The sequence below is a fragment of the Pituophis catenifer genome, unplaced genomic scaffold (genome assembly GCF_029215685.1).
Source record: "Pituophis catenifer annectens isolate HBS135680 unplaced genomic scaffold, rPitCat1.0.hap2 SCAF_10, whole genome shotgun sequence".
NCBI classification, from domain to species: Eukaryota; Metazoa; Chordata; class Lepidosauria; order Squamata; family Colubridae; genus Pituophis; species Pituophis catenifer.
The window spans coordinates 774089-786630 of NW_027256890.1; the positions used below are offsets into that span (position 1 = coordinate 774089).

Below are 12542 nucleotides of genomic sequence, written 5' to 3' on the forward strand. Positions count from 1 at the left end.
CTCAGGGAAATTGCTGTCTGAGCATGGGGCACTGCTGCAGCATTTATTCAAGACCAAACAATTGCACAGAAGCTTTTTTCCAAAGTAGAATTGTTAGTCATGGCATAGAGCAGATGGTTTTGGAGGAAGCCCAATATGATGCTGCCTTCCAGATTCAAATTAATGTGATCTATTCAAGATACAAATGGGGGCCACACAGAAGCTTCAGCAAGAGAAGAGGGAATAGGAGTTTTGGGTTTTGTTTTGTTTACAGAACCTGAGTTCTTTTCATACTATAATTTTCTGTGGTTAATTTGGCTACATGCGCTTCATGTCCAGTGACTGTGACTACAATTATTCTGTGGTGTTGAAAAGCACTCATTTTCCCGATGGTTTTCCAGAATATTAATATAAAAAGTATATTGATCTTTTTTTGTTTTCTGTTATTCTTAGATAGAATAAGCTTTTCTCAAAGCCATCTACATTACTTTAGTTTTAACTGAGCAAGTTATTCTTGAGTTGAGCATGAGTTCCACTATAATTATTACAGAACTATTTGCTTGATAAAAATATGAAAGCTACAATTTCAACAGCTGCTTTGGTTGGTTGATTAAATTACAGTATATTATTATATAATAATGGATTATTGATCCATTGTTATTTCTGATACTGTATTTTAATGGTGTTCTTGTTTCCTCAAATTAGAAAATATATAATTTCTTTGCATGCTTTGATAGAATTAGAGTAAAGAGCCAAATGTAAGATGTCTATAAACTGGAATAAATCACCTTCAATACTCTTGTATTATAATAATAACTGTAGAAGCAATCAAGATTTTAAGTTAAGTTTGTTTATCTTGGGCTAAGGATTTCCAGGAATTCTTTTCAACCAGGAAAGGAAGATAAATGTAACTAGGAGGAATTTAATTCCAGAGTTAATTGACTTCATGCAAGGCCTTCCTGTCAAGAGCGTGACATTATTTTAAACTAATTTCCAAGAGATCAGATACATTTCCTTGGTAGGAACATCTTACAAGATTTTACCTTTAGAGAAAGGTAGTTTTACCAATCTCAGCTGTCCTTCAGCTGGGCCTTCATCCGAGGTTGGTCAGTTGAACAGGGAAATTCAGCGTTTAGGTCTTTAGGCTCACCTTGAGAATTATTATCAGGGGTTTTGGGCAAGAATCGGAATGCCTGCTGGAAAGGGGCATTCCACAAGAGTGCAGGGCTGTAAGAAGGCAAATGCCTGGGGCCCTTTCCCATGAAAAACTTTGTTTATGGAATAATAATTCAATTTAAAAACAGGATCTAAATATGTGTTTTTAGTGAAGTGAGACTTTAATAATGTTATTTTGTAACCATTTGGTTCAAAGGAAGCTGTTTTTAAAACTTTGGTAGAGATAAAAATAAGCTTGATCTATCTCAGTGTTTTATTCAATGTAAACATTTAATTTTTTTGGTCCAGTTGTTGGCCAACAACACTCTGGAATGAGGAATGTCGTTTTCCAGCTGTTTGTTTCTGCAGAAATAGAAAGCCTGACTCTTGGGACAGCAGTCCAAATGAATTGCCCTGAGTAAAAGCTGGCTCAGATATTTATACAGAAAGTTTATTATTTATAACCTGTCAATCTATGTGACTTTTTTCACAAGGCTTGTGTTCACACTTAGTTGGTTGCATTTGTCATTTCTGCTCCAAGATTTGTCATATTACTCACAATGGGTCCTTGTGAAACTTTCCCAATCCTATCTCTTTATCAGGACTTTCCTGCTGCCTATCCGGATTGTTTGTCAGTTTCTCAGCCAGCAAAGTGAAGCTTAGATAGTCCAGTTCATAATTTAATCAATTGTAACATTTGGTGGCTCATTTCTACAGAGCTTGGTTAATTCCTGCCTAATACTGTTTAAAGGCATTAGTTGAACCTTTTCTTGTGAAAGGGATTCCTTTCCTAGGGAAGTTATGCTAATTGAGAAGAAAACCGCAGACAGCAGGAGTTTGTTTTCCAGAACCTAGCTTATTCAGACATTTCCTGGGTTTTTTTTTTAGAGGGTGCTTTTGTGTTGCTGTCTCCAGGATTTCAAGGGGAATCTGCCTATTTGAAGGATTTCTTTACTTTATATTCATTGTTTTATATTCTTAAGCTATTGGGCTATTACAAATATTATCACTGATTTTGAAGTCCCACAGGACTTAATTTGTCTTATAAATCAATAACCTTTCTTCAAGGAAAGTGGAGCTGATGAAATTTATATTAGTTATTATGTGGTTTTTCAAATAACAAGCCTGAAACAATGTGAAATCAATTTGTTGCAAATTGCAGGAAATATAATAGCAATCAAACAAGGTACATTTAATACTTGGTTGCAATCACCTTGCTTTTGGAGATCGGAATTTTAGCTCCTTTGATTTATTCTTGTCAGATGAGGTATCATCTGAGGCTCTCATCAATGGGGTTATTGATGTGTTTTAAGAATGCAAATGTTCTTCTTGTTGCATTCTTGGTGTTTGGAGTAAAGATATCAAGAGCTGACATGTGTAAACAATATTGTTCTGTCTACAGAATTTTGTTATTTAGTTGAGCATAACAGGTAGTGCTCAACTTAGAAACATTTTTTTAATGATTGTTCAAAGTTGTGACAGTGCTGAAAAATGTGGCTTATCACTGGTACAGGCACTTATGACCGTTGCGGTGACCTCATGGTCACATGATCAAAATTTGGCTCCTTGGCAACCGGCATATATTTACAATAGTTGCAGCATCCCAGAGTACCACTTATGACCTTCCCAGGAGCTTTTCAACAAGAAAAATCAATGGTGGAAGCCAAGTTTACTTAACAAATGTGTGATTCACATAACAACCATGGCAAAAAGATCATAAAATCAGTCACAATTAGTGATAGAAGTTCTGGTCCCAATTCTGGTCGTAGCAATAGCACATACTTACATACTGCTCCACAGTGCTTCACAGCCCTCTCTGAGCGGTTTACAGAGTCAGCCTCTTGCCCCCAACGATCTGGGTCCTCATTTTACCGATCTCGGAAGGACAGAAGGCTGGGTCAACTTTGAACCAGTCAGAATCGAACTCCTGGCAGTGGAATGCAGAATTAGTCTGCAATGCTGCATGCTAACCACTGTGCCACCCCGGCTCATAAGTCCCTGTAAGTTGAGGGCTGCCTGTAAACATGTTTTTAAGTCTATTGATGATAAGGTCATCCACAACTCTCCTTGTCTTTCAGGGTTCAATTTCACCAAAGTGGATCTGGAAGAGCCAAACAGAAGAGCGAGGGTCTATCACTACATTGCAGAGACCTTGAAGTTTGCCAATGGCCAAAGAGCAAAATTAGATGACCCTAATTTTTCTAAAATAAAAGAGGTGGGTCTTTCCTGGAACTGCCTTCAGATTCTTGGAATTGCATTAGGGTCAGCAGCTCAGTGCTTAGAGTCATCCTGATGCCCACTTGCGTGTCTAGTAAATGTGTGTCAAAAGCTGGTACTTTGCTCCTCGGATTTTTATTCTTAGATGGCAAGGACAACGTTCTTATTGGGTTTTTTAAAAAAACTTCCAGATAAGTGGAAGTTAATATCCATTGTATTCTTTACATATTTACCATTTATAGCCTATATTTCCAAACCATTCTTTGCAAGGTAGGTCTTAATTGTCCCCTAAACATTATAAAAATGAGCTGGATATTTTTCTGCAGCTTAGCTCCCTCAATTATTTTGAAGGGAGCAAATGGCCCCGAGAACTCTCCGATGCTGTTCACAGCACAGAAAAAAATGTGCCAACTGTTAGATTACATCATGAAAATCAGCACTTAAAGGCTGGTTTTCGGTCCTCACCACTGTTTGCATGTGATATGAAACGAGAGTCCTGAATTTCTAATTAATATACAAAAAACTGATTTTTGCAACAGCTCAGAGAAGTCAAATAAAGATAAAACGTTCAATTACAAGCAGAGTAAGGAAAATATAAAAGGTTTTCTGACTTCATATTGGATGAAAATGCTGGAAGGATAAAGAGGCCAGCTATTTAATTTACAGCAGCCCTGACCTGAGGCATTGGCACACTGTTGGTTAATGCAGAAAAGGGAGTCTTCTTTTTCCTGTGTGCACCCCCTTCTGCTGGGCACAGAGCACCATAAAAGGAAACATCTTTCTCTGTGATGAGCTGTATGGCTCAGTTGCTGGGAAAGGAGGCTCTGAGCCCAGCACCTTTGGCTTCCCTTGCTCTACTGTCCATCCACGTTTGTCCAGAAACTCCACATTCTGTTCACGACCCTCCTGGCTTGTGGGCATTTTGGAAGGTGGTTTCAGGGCCACCCATGGCAGGTCTCCTTCCTGACTGGAATGCCCACCCTTTCAGGAAGTTCTCCACGAGATGATGTCAGATGCCTTTGCTGACCACATCAGGCAGTTGATTGATGGCCGGGGAGACCACCCAACCAGCCACTATGACCTGGCCCAGCTGAAAATGGCACCTTTTGGCACCTCCCACGTGGCCGTTTTGGCAGAAGACGGGAGTGCTGTGTCAGCCACCAGCACCATCAACCACCCGTAAGTGGGGGCAGCTGTGGACATGTGAGGCTGAGGGCAGCCTTGACCGTTTGGCCCTCCATGTCCAGGAGGTCTCACCTCCTTCCAGTTAGGGTCTCTGCAGAAGCGGTCTGCAGAGTGGTGGTCACTCCATTGAAAGCCACTCCCAGTTGCACCGTCCACCCACAATTCCATGTGGGAAGCTGACCCAGTCGGGCTTGTGCTTCTCACATTGGTTGCAGGCACAATCCTGCTCCTCCTTTGTTAACCGAAGGTCCCACAGGCAAAGCTGGCAAAATGTTGTTTGCCCCCTTCACCGGACTGAGTCAAGGCCTGTCTCTCCAGAGTCCCCTCCCAAGAGCTTCTGAGCTGGCAGAGCAGCCTTGCCTCCTTAAGGAGAGGCCTTCCTTCCTAGCAGACGTGCCAAGAATGCCAGTCTGAGACGGGGGCCATTGCCGAGGCTGGCAGGAAAAGGGTTCTCTGAAGACACATGATATGGAGTTTCCAAGACAGAGGAAATAGCACTAGCCACAGCCCTTAGACTTACATACCGCTTCACAGTGCCCTACAGCCCTCTCTAGGGGGTTTACAGAGTCAGCCTATTGCCCCCAACAATCTGGGTCCTCATTTTACCCACCTCGGAAGGATGGAAGCCTGAGTCAACCTTGAGCTGGTGAGAATTGAACTGCCAAACTGTTGACAGTCAACAGAATTAGCCTGCAATACTGCATTCTAGCCACTGTGCCACCTCAGCTCTTAAATAGTTTAATAGAAGTAGTTTGGGGCAGGGGAAATCTATCTGAAAGGGTTGTCTTCCCCTTGTCCCTGCCTCTTTCTTGTCCGTTCAGCAGAGAGAGGCCAGGAGACCCCCCCACATTAGTCTCTTGGGGCTGCTTTCCTCATCATGAGGTCTAGGGCCACGAGAGGTGGCTCTTTTATAGGCTAGCACAAACAGCATTCCCATCAGATTTCCAGAGGAGGCCTCTGGGGCCTATGATCCTGGCAGGACCTGCCCATCTCTATTCCAGGATGAGGTACTAGCTGAGCCCCTTGGAGCCCCATTCAGAGCAGCCGCCTGAGACCACATAGCCAGATTCACAGCAGCGTCTTGTTCAATGCAATGGTCCCATCCATCTTCTCCCCTCCCCTGTCTGCTTTCTCTGTGCTTAGGTTTGGCTCAATGGTCTATTCGCAGCAAACTGGAATCATCTTAAACAATGAGCTGGCCGATTTTTGCATGAAGCGGTCTAGCAAAAGCATTTCTCCAGGTAAGGACCACTCCCTACCCCCCCCACCCCACAAAGAGTCACACTGAATTCATTGGCTCTTCCTCAGATGCTAGAATTGCTGAGGAAGCGTGCAAGCATGGTGCTACGTAATGCATGGGTGTTGGGGTTTCCTACTTTGGGGTCCTTGGGGCTCTCTGAGCTTGGTTGATTTATTACATACATTTCATTACCTGATGATGATGTTACCTGTAGAGACCACACACACACAAAGGTTGAGGATGTATGTGGTGATTTTATTGTCTTACATAGTGACATTATATAGTTTGTTACTTTCAAGTTACAGTGTACTTGGCAGCATCTCATTGGCTACAGAATCTTCCAGGTAACTAGAGTCTTTGGTTAACCATTACTGCTTTGCTTAAGCACTTATAATGTTAGACTTTAATTAAAGTCTAATACACATATATCCCATTTCCTCTCCTGCTGTTCCTCTTATTTACAGAGTTAGGGTCTTATCTTCTAATGTAATTTCCTGGTGCTTACGTGCAAGTAACCTTCCTTATCTGAGATTTGCCATCCAAGACAGGAAAATCCCTGCACATATGCAGATTGCAGATTCCTACAGTTACCTAGTTTGGTAATAAAAAGTTTGCAAGAAAAAACCAAGCTCAGAGAACACCAAGTTCAACCCTGCGCTATAAAGATTCTCTTCTATCAGCTAACACTTTTTCCTGTTGTCCCACCAGGAGAGATGCCTCCCTCCGCCATGACTCCATCCATTCTTCTTTCTAAAGATGGGAAGTCCAAGCTAATAATAGGAGGTTCAGGTGGGCCCCTCATTATCCCTGCTGTAGCCCAGGTAAGCCATGAAAGCCCATTGCCTTGTACAAGAGCCGCCCTTGAGGATGGCCCAGGACTTTCATTAATGAACCCCACCCTGCAGAATCCAGTTCAAAGCCTTGTTCTACAGCTCCCCCCACCCCCCAAACTGGTGTTTTTCTTCCACTTCTGTGATTTTCCTGGCAGAGGCTGTTCTTCTCCTCGGCTGAGATGTGGCCAGAGGAAACCTTCACAGCAGCCTGGTGGGATTATTTTTCCCACAAAGGGTCAAGTTTTAGTCAAATTTCTATGCAGTCAAATCCCTTTCAATTACAGGAAAATGCAAACTGCTGGGGGGTGGGGGCGAGAAGCACGTGACCTTCTGTGGCTAGATTATCGTCCAGTCTCCAATCTTCGCTTTGTGGCGAAGGTTGTTGAGAGTGTGGTGGCGCGACAGCTTCCCCAGTACCTGGATGAAACGGTTTATCTGGATCCGTTCCAGTCTGGCTTCAGGCCCAGGTACAGCACAGAAACGGCATTGGTCGCGCTGGTTGATGATCTCTGGAGGGCTCGGGACAGGGGTTGTTCCTCTGTCCTGGTCCTATTAGATCTCTCAGCGGCTTTTGATACCATCGACCATGGTATCATGCTGCACCGGTTGGAAGAATTGGGGGTGGGGGGCACCGTGTTGCGGTGGTTCTCCTCCTTTCTCTCCGACCGGTCGCAGTCTGTGTTGGCAGGGGGGCAGAGGTCCCCTATATGCGCCTTATATGTGGGGTGCCACAAGGGTCGGCCCTCTCGCCCCTTCTGTTCAACATTTATGTGAAGCCACTGGGTGAGATCATCCGTGGTTTCAGGGTGAAGTACCATCAGTACGCTGATGATACTCAGCTGTACATCTCCACCCCGGACCACCCCAATGATGCCCTTGATGTGATGTCCCGGTGCCTGGAGGCCGTGCGGATCTGGATGGAGAGGAACAAGCTCAGACTCAACCCTTCCAAGACCGAGTGGCTGTGGTTTCCGGCGTCCTGATATAGTTAGCTGGCTCCATCGCTGACTATTGGGGGTGAGATCTTGTCCCCCTCAGAGAGGGTTCGCAACTTGGGTGTTCTCCTGGATGCACGGCTGTCCTTGGAAGATCATATGACGTCTGTGACCAGAGGGGCTTTTTATAAGGTTTGCCAGATACACCAGTTGCGTCCCTTTCTGGACCAGGATGCCCTGCGCACGGTCACTCATGCCCTCGTCACATCCCATCTGGACTACTGTAACAGTCTCTACATGGGGCTCCCCTTGAAGAGCACTCAGAGGCTCCAACTGGTCCAGAATGCGGCTGCGTGGGTGGTTATGGGGGCGACTCAGCACACCAACGTAACACCTCTCCTGCGCGAGCTGCACTGGCTCCCGGTGGTCTTCCGAGTGCGATTCAAGTTGTTGGTCACCACCTTTAAAGTGCTCCATGGCTTAGGACTGGGGTATATACGAGACTGCCTGCTGCCAGCAACAGCCTCCCACCGGCCAATACGCTCCCACAGAGAGGGGCTCCTCAGGGTGCCGTCAGCCAGACAATGCCGACTGGCGACACCCAGGGGGAGAGCCTTCTCTGTGGGGGCACCAGCCGTCTGGAATGAGCTGCCTCTTGAGATTCATCTCATCCCCAACCTGCGTACCTTTCGCCGCGCTTTGAAGACCCTCTTGTTCCAACAAGCCGGCCTGGCCTAATACGAATTTTAGAATGGGTGTATGTGTGTTTTAATCTATGGTCCAAATTTTTATATATTCAATTTTAAATTGTTTTAAATTTTGTATATTTATATGTGTTTTAATATGGCTGTACACCACCCTGAGTCCTTCGGGAGAAGGGCGGTATAGAAATCTAATAAATCAAATCAATCAAATAGACATTGCATTTCAAGCAAGGAGAGAGCTTGGGGCCAAAGACTACCTCGATATAATGTAAATTAATTGCATCCCCTGAATTGCTCCCCATGACTATTCCTCAGCTTCCATGAGGATCCTCCTGGCCAGACGTCTCTTTGGTGGGTTTATCAAAGGACTCTCTGTTGCAGGCCATTGTCAATAAGTTGTGGTTTGGGTACGATCTGGATCAAGCCATCGGAGCGCCCATCCTCTCTGCCACTGGAAGTGGCTCCATTCAAGTGGAGAAGCAGTTTCCACTGGTGAGACGCTGACCTGGTTCTTGGCTCTTCTCTCCCTCCCTCTTCCTCCTCCCTCCCCTAGCTTGGTGGTGGGGATCTTGTGTCCCACACAAATGTTCACAGCAGCAAGGCTGGGTGAAAACAGTCCTCTTGGAGAAGAGAACCCCCCCATTACTTGCCAGCCTTGGTCAGATTCTTATTCCATGAAGGCCGTGTGGGATTCCTTCCCGCGTCTCATTGTGCGAGGCCTTTTTTGGGGGGGGAGGGGGGAAGATGCTCATGGAATTTAGCTATTTTGCCAGCTTCCCAATAAACCAAAAGAAATAGAACCATCTAGTGGTGAAATTCAGCCAGTTCTATCCGGCTCAGGCGAACCAGTAGTGCTGGCCGGCAGTGGGAGGCTCCGCCCACCTGCCTGGATGTCATCACGTCCCGGTTTTGACCCTCTGCGCATGCGCAGAAGGCTCTGCACATGCGTGGAGGAGACGCACTTGCGCACTTCTGAACCGGTAGCGAAGGTAAGTAAATTTCACCCCTGGAACCATCCCTTCTGCCTTCCCCCATCCCTCAGCAGGGCATCCTCTTTTCTTCTCTTAGGTTAAAAAGAGAAATGGAAGATCAGTCATTTGCTTTAGGAAGGATGGGGTGAAAGTGTGGGGAGACAACTGGGACACAGAGGGAAGAGGGGGCCAGTTGGAGACTTGGATGAAGAGGTTTTCAGAATAGCTTCTTTGTCTATTCCTATTTTCGGATAGAAAAGTCCCTGATAACTTCAGAAACTTCTTTTGAGGTACTTTGGGCAGCTCTGCACAGTCTCTTCCTGGCCTGGAATTCCCTGCCCAGCTGATCTTCCCAGACATTAGACTGTCCAAGTCCTGATTCTGGGATTCACCACAGTGGGTTTGACAGCCACCCTATCTCTGAAAACCCCCAACAAAGCAGAATTCACCACTTCATGGGGCAGCCTGTTCCACTGGCTAATGGCTTTTGCTGTCAGGAAGCTGGTCCTGCCCTGTGAGACCAGGGATAGAGAGAATGAGCCTCGTGGACCGTTCTGCATCTGCCCAGGAACGGCCAGCCCAGCCTTCTCCTGAAGGGCCTCCGGGCTGCCTCTTCCCACTGCCCAGGCCCCCATCCTAACATGATGGCCCACAGAGCTGTGCAGGCTGCCTTTGAAGAGGTTATGTGGAGCTTGACGTTGCCTTTTTTTCCTCTGCAGAACCTCACGACGGCTTTGATCACCATGGGGCACTCAGTGCACACTGCAGAGCATGTCATGAATGTGGTGCAGGGCATCTCCCAAGAGGGCTCCTGCATCTTCCCTTATTCTGATCAGAGGAAGCGAGGAGAAGCCTCCGGCTACTAGAAGCCAGAAGAAGCTCTGCTAAACTCTGCGGCAACCTGGTCTCCTTCTCTGGCGGTTCCACCATCGGCCTCCACAGAGGCTGCTGCAAAGAACTTGGGACGCATTCCTTTGCAAACCACATGCACACACAGACCAAACTGGGGTCTACATTTCTCCTCCGTGAGGCTTATCTTCTTGCTGCAACTGGACTTTATGTCCACACATGGGCGCGACATTCATCCTGTAGAAAATGAGAAGCTGAGCCACAACTCTTGTCTCCCATGAGTCCAGAACCTGAGGAACAGGTGGGTTGGGCTAAGCCTTGTTGGAATAGCCTCTTCTCTGTCCTGAATCCTCTGTCTGTGGCTGATGGAAGCCAAGGATGCCCAGTAAGAAAGACTGGCATCACTGAACCTTTGGTATTTGGTAAGAACCCAGGAATCTCTTGGAAATCCCCTTCTGCACTGCAAAGCGAGTTATCCGAAGAGAGAAGACACGCTGCAGCTGGTGTGATGGAAGCCCTTCCAAGCTCAAGGCTTTGGAAGAAGCTTTTGCCTGGCAAGCAAATGAGCTATTGCCCAGGGGACCCGGGGCAACCCTCTCCCCCAAGAGTTGAGTAGGGCCTGCTGCCAAAGCTGTGGAGAAAACCCGGGAGTCATTAACCTTTGATGCAGTTACCTTTTGTTTCAGGCTGGGGGGGGGCTGATTGCCCTGAGCTTTGCCTTCCACCCACCCTGGGCAGACCAAAGCCAAAGCCACAGCAGGAGCTTTTCCTGTTCTTATTGCTGAAAGTGAAAGTTATGGTTTGTTGTGTTCCCACCTGCTGATTGTTACCGTGATGGTGCGGGGAGGGAGTAGGAGGCAAAGAATGGGGGAATTCCACAAGGAATGGGAGAGTCATTCTGGATTATGAGCTTTTTAAAAAAATTATTTCTTCACGCAGACATTTGTTCTATAGAAAGTTTAAAATATATTTTCACAGATTATTTGTGGGTCTGTTTCTTTTCAAATTTCATGGCTTTTCTTTTTCTTTTGAAAGCCTCCCAAAACAAAGACATATAATTTTATGTTGATTTGTTTCTGGAGGGTTTTCAAGGATTTCATTTTTTTCCACTTTCTTTGGTCACAGCACCTCTTGACAAGCCCATTCCAACCGCCCTCCCCTTCCAGGGGCCAGCAGTGCAACATGGGCAGCTTTCCCTTTGGCCCCTTTGGCCAGGCGATCCGGTGTTTGTCCTTCTCAATGGGACACCAAGGTTGGGGAGCAATGGGCAGCTCATCCTCTGGGGCTCCAGTTGGCCAGCCTGCTCGTTGTCTTGGTTCCAAACACATCTCTACCCACTTTTGTGCTGGGAGGCGCTTGGATTGCACTCACTTTGATTGGTTTTCTTGATCCCAAAACGGGTACTGTGTTTCCAGAAAGCCCAGTTTCTAGAAGACTGCCCATCCTGATGCTGAAGGAATGAATGCAGACTATGAGAAAGCCTGTAATCAAAAGAAACTGATTATCCGTCTCCTGCACAGCTGGTCTCTTTCAGGTAACTGAAGAAACTTCCCTTGTTTTATTGCCCCAACCAAATTCCATGGATTTGGATTATCTTCAGCAAGTTTTCCTCTAAAGAAAATCTCTGAATTAACCTCACCTCATTTTTAAGGAGGATAATTAAATTTGGGCTACATAATATGAAAAATAAATCATAGTGCCAACTCTGCCATCCTTAGTCAAAGAACCTATCACTTTCACCAAATGGGAGTCGAGAGTCTTCCTTTCCTAGGGACCGAGCTGGGACAAGACTGACACATAGTCTCATTGAAGTTTTCTCCTCACACTGAAGAGAGGCATTGTTAAGTGATAGGTCACATTTTCCAAACTGGACCTCCCAGTTTATCTGATTAATGGTGAAGCCATGGCAGGAAGTGTTATATGACACACAAGAACCCTTTGAAAGAAACAAAATTTAAAATTATACAGAGAAATAGATGAAAGTCCCTTACTTAGAAAATGATCCATCAGATGCCCAGCATAGAACGGGGAAATACCTAGTTGGCCACAGACTTGCCAAAAACATGTTGAAGCTTGACTAGAATCTGTACAAAAAGGACATGCAGTTTTAGGCTGAATGAATAAGTAGTTTTCTCAATGATGGGAAGTAATCATTTGGTTACATCTGGGGCATGAGACTTGAGAAAGGAATGAAAATATTAGAAATACCCTTGTTATAGGTAGCTATTTTGAAGTAATTTTCTTTTTGACCCTGGCTCCAATTTGGTTGGCACTAACCCTTTGGCTTCTGCTGTGGGTGGGTGATGCCTGGCACTGGGAACAGCCTGGCCCTCTAGAGTGCAGCCCTCCCCTCTCTGGGAGCTGCCTTCCAGCCCACTCTGGCTTGGGGGAGGGTGGATCAGCCCCAACAGTAGCTGGGGCAGCCGAAGGGGGCATGGCTGGCAAAGGGGACAGAGAGGTCTGTCTCTCTCCCA

General features: G+C 45.9%; 1 protein-coding gene across 2 annotated transcripts in view; it reads left to right on the plus strand.

The window, feature by feature from the left end:
* The window catches only part of GGT5 (gamma-glutamyltransferase 5), a 49759-nt gene that overhangs the window by 35919 nt on the left and 1298 nt on the right, over positions 1 to 12542 (plus strand). The window contains exons 7-13 of one of the 2 annotated variants that reach the window (XR_011600805.1): positions 3213 to 3349; positions 4340 to 4530; positions 5680 to 5777; positions 6485 to 6597; positions 8630 to 8740; positions 9939 to 10369; positions 11484 to 11602. Coding sequence is in view for 1 of the 2 variants with exons in the window: in XM_070950300.1 (XP_070806401.1) it covers positions 3213 to 3349; positions 4340 to 4530; positions 5680 to 5777; positions 6485 to 6597; positions 8630 to 8740; positions 9939 to 10085 (797 nt within the window). In the remaining variant the exon portion in view is untranslated. Of the gene's footprint in view, positions 1 to 3212; positions 3350 to 4339; positions 4531 to 5679; positions 5778 to 6484; positions 6598 to 8629; positions 8741 to 9938; positions 11051 to 11483; positions 11603 to 12542 lie in introns of those variants that run through there. The other variant, XM_070950300.1, reaches the window with a different exon arrangement.